This window comes from Geospiza fortis, unplaced genomic scaffold (assembly GCF_000277835.1).
Source record: "Geospiza fortis unplaced genomic scaffold, GeoFor_1.0 scaffold166, whole genome shotgun sequence".
NCBI lineage: Eukaryota > Metazoa > Chordata > Aves > Passeriformes > Thraupidae > Geospiza > Geospiza fortis.
In genome coordinates, this window is record NW_005054310.1 from 8,371,243 (window position 1) to 8,386,664 (window position 15,422).

The 15,422-nt window shown below is 37.3% G+C and overlaps 1 protein-coding gene across 1 annotated transcript in view; it reads right to left on the reverse strand.

The window, feature by feature from the left end:
* USP15 (ubiquitin specific peptidase 15) overlaps window positions 1-15,422 on the reverse strand; it is a 49,825-nt gene that overhangs the window by 19,154 nt on the left and 15,249 nt on the right. Inside the window, exons 6-7 of the mRNA XM_031055555.1 lie at window positions 7,199-7,282; window positions 742-886 (exon numbers count right to left, since the gene is read on the reverse strand). Of these exons, the coding sequence (XP_030911415.1) occupies window positions 742-886; window positions 7,199-7,282 (229 nt within the window). The remainder of the gene's footprint in view (window positions 1-741; window positions 887-7,198; window positions 7,283-15,422) is intronic.

Here is a 15,422-nt window from a genome sequence, read left to right on the forward strand (position 1 = left end):
GGAAAATATGTGAACAAGAACTTACATATACACAACAGTTTTGTGACAGAAGACTGCTCCAACGACAAAAGGTGAATTCGAGAACTAAACATAACCAAACAAAACTCCTAGTTCTGACTGTTAATTATTCAGCAACTGCAGCTTCCATTTAAAATCAGAACACTAAGATTTCTTCATCTTGGTAGAGGAATATTAGATATACTAGTACTTCTCCTGCATTCATAGCAAAGAACAAGCTAACACATTCCTGTAAAATATCTCATCCATGAAATAGCTATTCTGAGAGGAAAGGTCAAAGGAAAATATTTTCCAAGGTTCCTGCATGTTAACCTGTGCACTAAAAGTACATGAGTCAGAAATAAAGGCCCAGTAATCTATCAGTCATCTACTTTTCGACACTTTTTTCAGTACTGCAACTGGTACTCAAGTGCATTTCAAAAGGAAAAGGCAGTTTTTGTAACATATAATATGAATGGCAATTACTACAAAAAGCAAAGAATCCAATTTCAAGAGTTCACTCATGTAGAACACTGGTCAAACGTCTTTCTGACATTGATCATTATGAATGCAGCTATGTAAATCAACTTTTAAGGTATACCAATAAAGATGTCTTATTTCTTCACTTTAAATCTTATCCTGCTACTTATCAGATCTCTTAATATCAGTTTTGAAAATGACAAAATAAAACAAGATACTATTTTCAAGTAATAACACTAACTGATTTTATTTTAAAGTACATACCTGAATTGCTGAATTCATGAAACATGTATTCCCCAAGTTACTCAGGCCACACAGGCCTGGCTGCTCATTGTGTCTTCCTGGCTCTGAATAATCATAATTCTTATAAGCAGTATATGATGGGAGACAATAGTTTGAATTTTTCACACTGTAAGAAAACAAGACATCTTTCACAATGTAAACATGTACTCTATAGTACTTTAAAGCATACAAGTACTTTACAGACTTAAATGATTAAAATGTTAAACTAACTTCTGCGAACAAGTAAAGATTTAAAACACTTAACTTTAATGTAATAACATCAATGTCAATTTAAATGTCATCAACAACCAAAATCACACGTACTGCAGTAACTGCAATTATTACATCCCTACCCATTTTTTATAGGAGCAGCTTCACAGCTTACTCTATTCTTCATTGTTCTATCATATTTAAAACACTCAGACTTTAGACACCACCAGCAGCAATCAATCATTTATGTTCCTTTTGCATCCTGCTACTGCAAGAGTGAGGTCGGTGGCAATGGGAATGCAGAGTTACAGGTGAAAGCTGAGATTTCCAAGGCCACTGTGGCATAGCTGCCTCACTGCATCAGACAGTCTATTTATAGCTTCCCTGCTAGGACAGCACAATCCAGCATGCAAATGCAGAAAAGCCTTGAGAGGTAAAGGAATGCGCAAAATGCCGTGCAACAACTTCAATATAAATCTATGCTGCATTTGTTTGCAGATAGAAGGAACTGTAGAAGACTGAAATAGGTAAAATGATGATATTTAAAACAGTTTGTTTCCAGATGAAATACAAAAATATCAAATATAAACTAACACTCAGAACAGCAAAGTGAGAATATCTGAGAACACTGGAAAGAAAGAAATCTTGTAAGGGAATGATTTGCAATATGTTAGAAAAAAACCAAGCAACCACAACCACTTTAACCATTTCAGGTGCTGATCATAATGAAATCTGTGTGACAGCAGCTTTGGCTAAAGTTCTGGAGTATTTCTGCAGCTATTAAAGCATCATTCATATTAGAACATGAACAAAAATTTGAAAGTTAGATGGTAAGAATGAAGGAAAAATATGTAGTGCAAAGAATAAATCCTGATAAACTGAGATTTGTAATTGCAAAAGTCTGAGGATGCAAGTGCCCAAAGGTTACACTCCAGCCATTACTCCTGAACACTATCATGCCCTTTTACTGAATTCCAACCGTCTCCTCAGTGCACAATTACTCACTTTTCATAAATAACTATTGTTTTTTAATTAAGTTACCAAAAATTTAAAACAGACAGGGATGGAAATTTCTCCCTCTTTCAATGGTCTTAGAAATTTGTGTAGTTTATAGCTCCACTGTCCATAAAGCTGCTGTTATCACACTTTTACATCTGCTCATTTCTTTTTAATAGCTGACTTTCCTATTAGTTCTTCCTTTTTCTATAGATATGCATTTTCTCTGCTCTCTAGCTTGCCCCCAAACTAGCTAAGAGGTATTGTTTTCACTGGTCATTCTTGATGGAAAAAACCCTATAAAGTTAGTGTTCACCCACGTATGAGAGATCCCCAGGAAAAATTACCTTCCATCTCCCAGTTGCAGCCCAGTTACTGCAGTGAACTCCAATTCCCTTAGGCTGATAAGCCTTAGCTCCCCCAGGAATCAAAACCACAAGCTTGCCACTGGTGCTAATGCAACCCCCACAACATAACTAACCCAGCAGTGCACAGCAGTAACAGCAATGCACACGCATAGGGTACACAACAAGCTTCTACACTTTCAGCCTTGCTTCCTTCCTACTGCTGTCCTGACCTGACTCAGAGATAAAACTTTTCACATGCTTAATAAAAAAGAAGTCTCTCTGAAATTTAGAGGTAGGGGTAATGAACAAATTGAATGTAATTCTTCTAGGGATTTTCATTTTTATTTCCTTCTCTGCAGCTTTCCCTCCTTCACAAATTGACAGCTTTGTAGGGACACTAGAAAGCTAAGGAAATGCAACTGGTATTTTGTGGCTGTAGCTTACTCATGTGAAAGATTTTCTCAAATTAGCTGAGTACCATGATGACAATTTAGTTCAAGATAATTGCAGTGCAGATAGATGCAGTGTGTATTTCCTCTAAGTAAACTCTCTCAGTTTACTTCTCAAAAGGGAAAGACATTTCTGAGCTCTTTTATCTTCTGTACTGGCCCACAGAAATATATTTGAGAGGTTTAGAGATTAAGGTTTACCACTCATCCTGTGAGTCAGGTCTATTAATATATTTTTATTTCATAGTTCTATGATATTTTATCAAAACATATCCTACAAAACACTGCCTACTGTTTGCAGGATACTAGAAGATGTCTCTTTACAGCTCCATCAATTTGCAAACTGTTTTGTTGTGGAAAAATTATTTTTATATAAATTACATTGTTGCTTTGTTTTTTATGCTTTTAAGCTGGATTTAAAAAATTATTATTGACAGTCAATAATAAGTAGCTAACAATGGAAAGCAAATAAAGATGCAAGGTAAGTCTACATTAATTTAATTCAAACAGAAATATCCTAGAAAAAGTAACTTGTGATAACTGTGTGTCCCCAAGCCTCCAGCTGCTTTTCCTGCAAAACTTTCCTAACTAAAGAAGGAACCATGCAGGGAAAAGCAGAGGGCTAGTATTAGGATAAGCCAGTCAAGTAGAGCAGTAACAGAAAGAAAACACTAACAGTTCTTAGAAAAAATAGCTTCACAAAAGTAAGGCAAGATCTGAAAACATGAAACCATCTTCAGACCCTTGAACAGAGCTCTTGAAATGGCAAAAATGGAAAAGGAGGTTTCCAAATGAGATTTTACTACCTGTAGATCTACAAATTTTGAATTGCATGTGCTAGATCTGAAATGACTTGTTTGTACCTTCTGTATGTGCCTTTAGACATTAAAGCAGCTTTCAAATGGTGATGATGAACCCAGAGCACTCACTGTACAGTTAGAGCTCTGCGAAGCATGGATGTTGAACAGAGAAGACTGGAAAAGCATCACTAGATTTGGAAAAGACATAATTTGACAGAGGATTGCCATGTACCAACAGGTACATACATAAAGGAATTTGAGTTGCAATAATGAGTACAGAAAATCAGAAGTTGAGAAGACTTACTGAGCTGTGTAATATCTCAACCATTTTAATGCAGTGCCAATGTATTTTTGTGACCAGCCCCTTTAAGAAACCTATTACCAGGTTTCATCAGATTTTAGAGATACCTGAAGCAGCAGGAGAGGCCCATTTCATTACATAAAGATTACTATCTTTATTTTTTGCTCATGATCGTTGTCTGGAAAGCAAAATATAACATTATATTTAAATTCCCTTTGTCATAATATTTGGTTATGTGTCAGGTACAACATGAAGAAACTGTTTTTAGAGGTAATGTAATGTAATTAACACTTATACTTCTTAGAATAAGCATATTGAAATATACACAGCATATAAACAAAGCTGCCCTTGACAGGCTGACACCACTAAATGATGCAAACAAGTCATTTTAGGAGCCTAAAGCAATGGTTACGAATTAAGGAAACAGAACAACTTCCCACTTAATTCCCCAAGCAAAATCCCTGTTCAGGTGTTTTTAATCTCCATTCCACTTAATTTAAAAAACACTGTATATGGTATGTATTGCTTTATTAACAACAATAAACAGAAATTCCAGTAAGACCTAAAAGATGCATGTCTCTCCCTGCTCTTCTGAATCCATTAACACATATTATGCTAATCCTCCTGTGTTATTTTCAGTAATATCACCAGCAAAGGCAAAAGAACATCAATGATCAATTATTTGGAATCCTCCATTCCATCAAAGGCAAACTCACATTTACATAAATGAAGGCTTCAGACTGGATAAAATTTGCACAAGCTATTTCTGATATCTAACTACCTTAACACAAAATTAAGTATCTACCAATCTGAGGCTTACTCTTACAAAGAACACCTCCTGGATTAGAAAAACATGACAGAAATGTGTACCATACAAAAAAACCATGAAACTTGCAGGTTTTTAACATAACTCGTACTCTATAGGTGAGCTCTAGCAATTGCAAAAGCAGACTTGCAATGACTACTATTTATGACCATTAATACACACAACCTGTTGTTTGATTTTTTCTGCCTTATAAATCATATTTGTCAGGTAAAACTATCTTCAAACCAAATGCTGGTCTCTCCTTTAGAGTCACAGCATCTCATGCCCATATGGGGATGCCAAGAGGTCCTAGAAAGCTACAAATGTATAATTTCTCTAATGTACTAGGGACAATGTGCAATATAATATAAGGTAGAAGCATAAGCATGGAAATAAATTGAAGACAAAGCTGACATTAAGTAGTTAACTAAGAAAGTAACAAAGATAGTATTAATTAATGAAAAAGAAGTACTTTCTTAGACAAGGAAATATTTGCAAGAAGAGTAGAACATTCTGAACTCACAATTATATAATAGAATTAAATACAGAAATGTATCTTTCAATTTACTATTTGAAGCCAAAAATTCTTAATGCAAAAGTATGTACTTTAAAGTACAAAGTATATAATGGATATGACTTCATAACTGAACACAGACTCCGAGATAAGTGCTGCTAAAGATTCATCTGTATTACATCTTGCATTAAATTATTAATTTGTGATTTATAAAATATTTTTAAGTCATCATAATTGGATTACTGCATTGTAAGAAAAATCATATACTTCTGCACTGAATATCTGTCTCACATAACACCCAGATGTACTGTGTTTTGATATAGAAGAGAAAAATGACTGGTATTTCATAATACTACAGAGTACGTGTACCTATTAACTGATTTACAAATGCTTAAGTTATAGCTAAATCACTTAAAAGGACCAATTCTTTACCAAATCTGCAACTTATATGACTTCATTTTAAAAACATATTTCTGTTGAAAATTATAACTTGTAAAATAACAACAAACAAACACACCTCCAAATCCCAAAATTTTTTCTCAAGTTCTAAAAGCTCACATTTTGGCTCCAAAATAAACCAAGAAATAAAATTAAAATCAGGTAAATCATGTGAACAAACTATCTTTAAAAGTTGCAATAGCTGGCAACAAGTTTCATAAGTGCCTCCTAAAAATAACTATATCACCAGCAAGAAGCTAACATTAAAAAAAAAAGAAAATAAGAAAGCCTTGATGGTTTGATTTAAAATCACAGCTCCCTAAAAAAAGTCACTGTTATGTGTCGCGCTTGGCAATAGCACTGCCTTTTGCTTAAACACTGTGAGAAGAAGAAATTAGTTCTCAGCTGGAGGCTCAGCTCTGATCAAGTAACTTTTTGCACAATCATATATACAAAACTCTTCCTATTTACTACACATCCACACACAGAGTACAATAGACTGCAGTTAATTACACAGATTTCAACTTTCAACAGTGAGAGTTGGGGCTACTCACAATTGGTAGAAGCACAAGTGACACTTCACCCCTTAGGAAAAATCACTTCTGATAAGTGCAGTATTTAACTGGAAGATATTGTATATTTAATGTTTATGTCACCTTTTTAATATTTAACATCTTCAAATGTGATCACAAAATGCATGTTTAGAAAAATACTACAAATTTGAATGAATTGTAAGAGTAAGGTTCTTCAACTTCCCCCAGCTTGCATTAAAGATGAGTGCGCTCTGGTTTCAAGCATTTCAAAGATGCTCCATTATCTGTTAAAGTGAAATAATTCCATGTTTTTCTATATTCACCAACTTTTTTTACAGTTGCGTACAGTAACAACAACAACAAAATTACACAAAAAGTTGGCCAATGCAATAGGAAAGCTCTTCTTTTAGAGATTTATCACACTATTTATTTTAAAAACCTTCTAATTTGGAATATAAAGGGGAAATCATGTAAAAGTGACAAGTCTCTTAATAAGCCTTTGTTCACTGCAAAAGTCAAGCACACAGTCTGATCTCTCTCAAGACTTCTAGCACTAAGAAACAGAAGTTAAGCTGCTGGCTACATTACAGCTAACACAATTCAGCTGTCACGATTTGAAATCAAAGTGTAATGGTACATAGGCTGCTCTAATACCTTCGGAACAATAAACAAGGGAAAATCTGATCATAAGGATAAGTACTTTATACCTTTCTCGTTGTCCATTTAAATTCAGGCAGGATAATAATAGCAACAATGTATTTTCAGAATTATAAACTCTAAATGAAATCTGTACCTTTCCTTACAACAGCCAAAATTCTTTCTAGCATCTTCCCAGCTCAAGAGTAAGAGTTACAAACATTTCTAATGTTGTTTCATTTCTTGGTGTCAGCATTACCTACGCTATGAAATAGTAACCGATAGCAATTCACAAGCCAAATAGTGCAAAGTAATTCAAAATCCTTAAGCGAGGAGTTATAATACATTGAACTTTGTTTATATTACACTGGGGTAGTTAATTAAATAATGTTTTAAGGTATATTGCTTACTTTCTGTTGTTCATGTTGTTATAATTATTTGATAGAGATGGAGAGATCTTTGGTAAAGTTGAAAAATTGGATGCACCTGGGGACCTTTAAAAATATGAAAATGATAAATTAGACAAAAATGCTGAGATATTAAAAACTGTGAAAGAAAGATAACAAATGAATGAAGCAGATAAACAAGCATGGAAAAGAAATACTTTTTTAAAAGTGGGCAAAGCACTAAAAATACCCAGGACATGCAGCCCTCAGAATCTGCCTTATCTGCCTTTTAACACTTGAAATGTTTCATAGTATTTAGAACTTCCATAATTCGTTGAAGAAACAGAGATATTAAAAACCAAAAGAAAGCACTGGCCACTGTGCAAAAAAAAAAAAAAGTTTTCAGCTTTAAGGACAACTGTAGATATTCTGATGTTCTAGAACTTAAAATGTGAAGTTTCTAATGTGGGAATTTTATTAATTTTTCATTTCAAACTAAATAGATGTTGAGATGAGATACAAAAATGATCAAGATAAATACTTCACATTAATTTAACAGCAGCATGGAACCATTTAGTTAAAACTGTCTCAGTAATATTGTTAGAAAACTTCAGGATATTATGCACAACACTGGATTTTTAAAAACCTTTTTTTTTTTGCCAAAAAAAGAAGCATTATCACTTATCCCCATGATTTAGGACTACTTTAAAATACAAGAATACTGATTATTTTCATCACAAAGACTTCTGAATATAACAAATACAATATTTACAACTATCCTGCAGTGTATTTTTTCTTGAGCAAATCTTACAGGTGCACAAGGAAAAGACTACTCAAAGGAGTTCATGTAACTTCCTGGTTTTGTGGGCCCTATGTAACTCCAACTGAATTGGAGTTCCAGCTGTCATTGAAAAGCTTTGAAGTATACATCGCTATATTAAGAACTGCATGCTCAGGACTTTTTAAGCACCTTTCAAGAACTTAACTCCATAAGGAAATGAACATTTTTACACTGGGAATTTTCCCAAGTATATCTTCACAACTGTTTTCAACTTTCTTTTAATAAACCTTTTCCAAAAGAAAAGTTGCCAGGGAAGGGGAACCTCAATCCACACCACTCACACCAACTGATGCCAGAGCTAGCAAGAGTTGCTGCCCAGAGCCTGGAAAGGGTTTGGAGGTCAGGAGTAATGAACCTGAAGTACAGCACAAAAGAACTCAAGCCACTGCAGCCAGCACCTCAGCTTTGTTGAGTGTCCCACTTAAATGCCTCCATGCAAATGCACAAGGGGCAAAACACAAGAGGAGCTGGAGATGTGCATATGCCTGTGAGGGATGCGATCCTATTGCCATCACTGGCAAATAAATGGTGGGATGGCTACTACTCCTGGTGCGTTGGAATGAAAAGATATAGACTCTTTAGGAAGGACAGGCAGAGGAACCTCTTGGGAGCTCCTCTTAGGGATCCATGATCCCTTATATGTAAGGAATAAAGGGTGGGCAAGGACAGACAACATTACAGTGAGGGTCTGCTATGGGCCATCCAACCTGGAAGACCGAGGAGGTGATTGGTGACAGTCAACATGCTGTCAACTAAGGGCAAATATTGTCAGACAAGTTTGCTGGCCTTCTAAAACCAAATAGACAGATGGATGAGGGAAGACTGACATCATCAGTCTGGACTTTTGCCAAGCATTAGACACTGTCTCTAAGCTGGGGAGACATAGATTTGACAGATGGATCACTTGATGGATAAAGAACTAGCTGGATGGTTGCACTCAAGGAGCTGTGGTCAATGACTCGGTGTCCAAGTGGAAACCAGTGGTGCTCCTCACAAATCAGTACTGGGACCAGTGCTGCGTAGCAGTGACATGGACAGAGGGACTGGTGCACACTCACCAAGTCTGCTGTTGACACCAAGCTGTGTTGTGTGGTTGGCATGCTGGAGGGAATGGATGCCATCCAGAGGGACCTGGCTTGAGAGAGGTGCTGATGCAAATTTCATGAGTTTGACAACAACTCTGCAAGGTCCTGCACTTGGGTCAGGGCAATCCCAACCATAAGCACAGGCCGCACAAAGAATGAATCAAGAGCAGCCCTGAAGAGAAAAGAACTGGGTGTGCTGGAGAAGCCCAACATAACCCAGCAATGTGAGCTCACAGCACAGAAAGCCAACTATATCCTGGGCTACATCAAAAGCAGTGGGACCAGCAGGGTGAGGGAGGTGATTCTCCCCCTCTGCTTTGCTCTTGTGACACCCTATGGAGTGTGGTGCTCATCTCTGGGACCACGACATAAAGACATTAACTTGCTGCAGTGAGTCCACGGCAGGGCCACAAGATGATCAGAGGTCTGGAGTACTTCTCCAATGAGGAAAGATTGAGACAGCTGGGGCTGCTCAGCCTGGGTTGGCTGACAAGAGAAGGCTCTGGGGAAGCTTTAGAGCAGCCTTTTAGTTCCTAAAGTGGGCTATGAAAGCTGGAGAGGGACTTTTTACAAGGGCATGTGGTCATTGGACTAAGGAGGAGTGACTTTAAACTGAAAGAGAGTAGGTTTGGATTAGACATGAGGAAGAAATTCTTCTCAGTGAGGGTGGTAAGGCACTGGAACAGGCAGAGAAACTGGATGGCCCATCCCTGTAAGTATTTGACGTCAGGTTGGATGGGGCTCTGCACAACTTGGTCCATTTGAAGGTGCCCTTGCCCATGGTAGGGAGAAGAAATTAGATCAACTTTTAAGGTCCCTTCCAACCTAAACCATTCTATGTATCACCACATGAAGAACATGTTAGTTAATTTTTCAAGTATTCTGATCAACGTTCACAAAGCTTTCCTGCAATTTCCTTTATCAATCTAAATCCTTCTCTTGGAATATTGTCTTCAAAGAAGTAAAATACAGACTGTCCACAAAAGATACCAAACTGAAGTCAGTTTAATCCCATTTACATCCAGAACAGTATTTAATTATGACATTCATACATGTATTTATTTTAGAAGAAGCTATTTGATTTGAATAATTTTGAACTGAAATTGAACTTCTCAAAACCAATTTGAAACTTTTATATAATTTAAACCAAATTCAAATGCAATATAGTTTTACATTTTACAACTCAATGTATAACTGCTGTATATAAAAACTGAAAGAAACCAGAGGAAACCAGTTAAGGTCTACTAAATCAGTAAATGGCTTGCTTCTCAAATGCAGGAGAAGAGTAAACTAAATTCTCAACATTCTTAACAGCAGCAGAAACTAACAGATAATTTTGAAAAGTAACTTTTTAATGATGTAACAAAAAACATTTATTATAATTTAGCATTTTAACAGCAAAAGATAGGAGACAGGTTAACACAACCCACTTAACTGTAGTATGCCAAACACATTAGATACTCACTTTCCCACATACTTCATTAACACTATGGTTAAACTGCACTAGAACTCCCCTAGGGACCAACAGCAAGGAGATAAATATGGACAACAGCAAAACCAACTGCTGCTAGACGTCTTTTTATCTCTGGGGGCACCCAGACTGACTGGATCAGGATAAAGGAAGGCAGATAAGACTTTTTTGGATAAGCCATTCACAGGCCCTAGTCCTTACAGGGGACCTGCTGGTGGGACAACATAGCAGGGCACAAAAAATGCAGGAAAGTTTTGGGATGCAATGAGGGCAACTATCTGATGCAGGCGACTGAGAAGGTAATAAGGAGAGCTTCTCAACTGTATCTGATATTTAAAACCAAGGAGGAAGAACTAGCTGGGAATGTGAAGGCCGGGGCCTTGGCCAAAATGACCTTAAGATGGTGAAATTCGAGATCTTGAGGGAGAGCATGGCAGAAAACAGGAACACAGCCCTGGATTACTGCAGAGCAGACTTTAGACTTTATAGGGATCAGCTTGGACAAGTGTCATGGGATATAGCCCTGGAGAGAAGAGGGGCCCCCAAGAGAGCTGGATGATATTCACAGAATCATTTACACTGGAGAAGACCCCTAAGATCATTAAGTTCCCTACGCTCAATAATGGTCCATACAGAGAAGTAAAAAATTAAGCAAAGGCAGCAGGAAGGTTGAGTGGATGAACAAGGAGCTTCTGACCCAAGGTGGATGTGAAGACAAAGTGTCTCAGTGAAAGCAGTAGTAGATATCTTGCTTAACCAGCCTGATAGTAATCTCTTCATAGGAGGCTATCTTGGCAGATAAGGGGGAAGTAATGGGTGTGGTTTATCTCAACTTCCTCAAGTCTTTGGACAGTGTCTCCTGCAACACCCTCATAGACAAGTAGATCAAACATGGGTTATGTTAGTGTACAGTGAGATGGACTGAAAACCATTCAATCCTACCCCTGGAGGGGCAGGTGACAAATGGAAAGCAGCTTGGCAGGGAACCACCTGGGGTCCTGCAGGACAAAAAGCTGCACATGAGCCAGCAGTGCGTCCTTGGGCCAACCACCTTGGCCCAGGGTGCTACACTGGGAAAAGCACTATCAGCAGCTCAAGGGAGTGATCCTTCTCCTCCACTCAGAACTAGCTACAGACACCTGGAGTGCTGGGTTCACTTCTGCGCTCCCTAGTACCACAAAGACAGGGATATTCTGGAGCAAGACTCACGAGATACCACAAAGGTGCAGCATTTGACCTATGTGAAGAAACTGAGAGAGCTGAGACCATGCAGCCTGAAGAAGAGAAGGCTCCAGAACGATCTTACCACTTGTGTAAATACCCAATGGGAGGGAACGAAGAAGATGAAGCAAGAACCTTCTCAGTGGTGCCCACCAAAAGGACAAAGTCTATGAGTATAAAACAAAATAAATAAAATTCCATCTGAACAGGGAATATGCCCGGATATGGTCTTAAGCCATCTGCTACAGCTTCCCATGCTTTGAGTAAGGGAACTAGGTGATACTTTCTCAAGAGGTCCTTCCATTACCAAGGGCTCTATTCCTTAAAGCTCTGATTGGGCTAGCATATAATTTTATAGCAAGCTTTAGTTAAACTATTCTCTTCTTACAAACCCTAACTAATTCAGCTAATCACACTTTGGGGAATTTGCAGTAAAAAAGGTCGATATTTTAACATTCATCAATCAAAAAAAAATAATGTTAAGGACATGCATTTATTAAGAGTTTTTCAATCCTCCATTACGTTGTATTAATGAACATGTTTGTAAAACTAACTTGAAAATGTCTGTTGAACATCACCAATGTTTGGTGTTTACCCTCAGGAGCTCAGACACATGGTTATCTCAATTACTAGTTATCAGCAAATGGCAGTCCAGCTCTTGGCTGACAAACAAGCTGACAGTTCTTGCTCATACAATTAAAGACATCACAGTAAGTCCCCAGTTAGCTCTATACACCACAATTCTTTCTTACAGAAAAGTCCGTAGAAATGCACATCTGTCTGCATAACAACTGCTCAAGGAAAAAACCAAGCACACTTTTTCCTTTAAAGATTCATGGATATATTTCCCTAAAAAACTTAGATAAATGAGCATTACATTATTTTAAAAAGGACTTCTAAACATCTTTTATCCTTCTGTTCCATCCTCTTAACAGACATTATGGGGTCCAACTCAGTAAAAGAAAAGAATTGAGAAAGGGCCTTTAATGCTTTTCCAAGATAAAAAGGCCTATAGTTTGAACCAGAAAAAAAAAATCTGAAAAAAACTGTAAGAAAATGTTCATTATAACAAGGAGAAAAAGAGTTAAGCTATGAATGCGTGCAGACTCGCCTTTCTGTAGGTCAAAAAATGCCCCAACTACCAACAATATATTCCCTTTCACGCATGAGAATTGTTTAAAGTTAACAGCAGGCCATCAGTAAATAATACTAAGTAGTCAGCTATTAGATTAGGATTACTTATTCCACAGTGATATCTAAATGAAACAAGTATCAGAATGAAATCCATTACTTTTAAAACACACGCAGAGATACAGAAAGACAGGTAATTAAAAATTCTTAGTTTTTTACTACATGGAAAGCACTTTTAAAGAATAGGATGGATCGGTAGATTTAAAACTTGTTTTTAAGTTTTCTAGAAAAACCCAGCTACAACACTTTTTTAAAATTAGAAGGAAATAACCTACTAGTTTATAGCTTTTTTGTATGCTTCCCTAACTTGCTTTTATATTTGCATATATGCAGGTATATAAACAACTTCTTAAGAGAAAACTAAGAGAAACCCTGTCCTGACTATTCACTAGGTAACCCATAGAATGTCAAAACTCGAGTTCCTCACTTCTCCTCATCTTAAGTTTTACAATCACAGATTGGCTGAAAGGTTTTAAGTTATGTACAGTTTTTCCTGAACATAAGTAACTTGATTTTGTAGTACAGTTCTTCAAGTAACTTGAACTACAATTTTAGATTTTTTAAATTTATATTTATTTTTTAGTTTAAAACAGCATCTTGACAATAATAAACCATTCAAGCAGGATTAGCTGTTTTTTTCTGCACGCGGAATAATTTCTCATATAAGGTCACAGATTAAAAAAAGGAAGTCTACACAGAGATCTCAAATTTTCATTAAATACTGGGATCAGCAGCAACTACGCTACAAAAACAACTGGGATCTGTACGTTTGTATAAATTTGTCATGTGTATGACACTGAGAGACAGCTACTCACAGACATGTTAGTGTAACAAAATTTTCTCCAAAAATAATCATTACTGCTAAGTAATACCTCTTTTGGGAGCAGGTGATGTTTAAGACATTCCAGAATAAACAGAAAGTTTCATAGAAGTCAACCTGCCAGAGCAAAAAACATCCCAGCTGCTGATATAAACAACCTCTCAGAAAGCAAAAAATCCAGCTATTCCTAAACCTGACTATAACCCTGTGAATATTTGAAGAATGTACACCACATTCAGATACTTTCAGACTAAAAAACCCAAGACTGACAAACATTTTAGGCAGCATTAAAATATGACACGATAACAAATATCATTAAATCATGCAGGGTTTTTACAGTGGATATTGCAATTACCTCCAAAATTAAGTAAATTCAGAAGTTAGAAGAACAGTACACATAAAATAAATGCAAACACTGGCAAGCTTGAACACAGTGCAGAACTTAAGTTGTATAGCATGGTCTCTGCTCCTACATGAAAAGGATCTCAAAATCACTCTTTTCTAATTTCAGAAGAAGTGACAATTATGATGATAATCAATCTTTTTTTCTTGTATGAATTCATTATACTCCCAAGAAAAACAGAATTATCATTTTCAAAAGTGTTCCTTCCTGTACTGAACTGAGGTCCCAACCTGGCCACTTTCAAAGTATGTTCTTTTCTTGCAGAAGAAAAGATGCTCACACATTTAACATACTTCTCATGAAAAACTGACAGCAATCATCATCTGTAGTAGGAGGAATACAGAAAAATTGCCAAAAGAAGCAATATAAAAATTGCTGTTACGCTTCTGAGAGAAAGAGGCAGGGAAAATGTGCAGAACATCTTTCCATCTTACTGTTTCTCATTTTCAATCGTCACAATAAAGATTCTGCTGTCATTCTGACAGACCTCAAAAGGCTGGAAAAATGAGCAAACAGGAAACCTCCTGAAGTCCAGTCAAGGGAAATGCAAAGGCCTGCACCTAGGGAGGCACAATGCCAGGAACCAATACACCGGGAAGAAGTGGGTGTGTGGGCAGGTGACAATGGAAAGCAGCTTGGCAGGGAACCACCTGGGGTCCTGCTGGACAAAAAGCTGCACATGAGCCAGCAGCGCATCCTTGGGCCAACCACCTTGGCCCAGTGTGCTACACTGGGAAAAGCACTATCAGCAGCTCAAGGGAGGTGATCCTTCTCCTCCACTCAGAACTGGCTATAGACACCTGGAGTGCTGGGCTCCCCAACACCAGAGAGACAGAGATATCCTGGACCAAGTCCAGTGCGACACCACAAAGGTGATTAAGGATTGCAGCATCTGACCTCTATGGAAAGGCTGAAAGTTGGCACCATTCAGCCTGGAAAAGAGAAGGTTCCAAAGCAATTTTACCAACATGTATAAATAACCAGTGTGAGGGAATGAAGAAGATGGAGGAAGATCCTTCTCAGTCATGTTCATGTTGGAAGGAGAAGAGACAATCGGTATAAAACTGAAGCACAGGCAATTCTTTGTAAATACAAGGACTTTCAAAATAGGAGTTACCAAACAGTGGAACAGGATTTCCAGGAAGGCAGTAGAGCCTCCATCCTTGGACATGCTCAGAACCTATGTGGATAAAGTCCCATGCAACCTGCTCTAGGT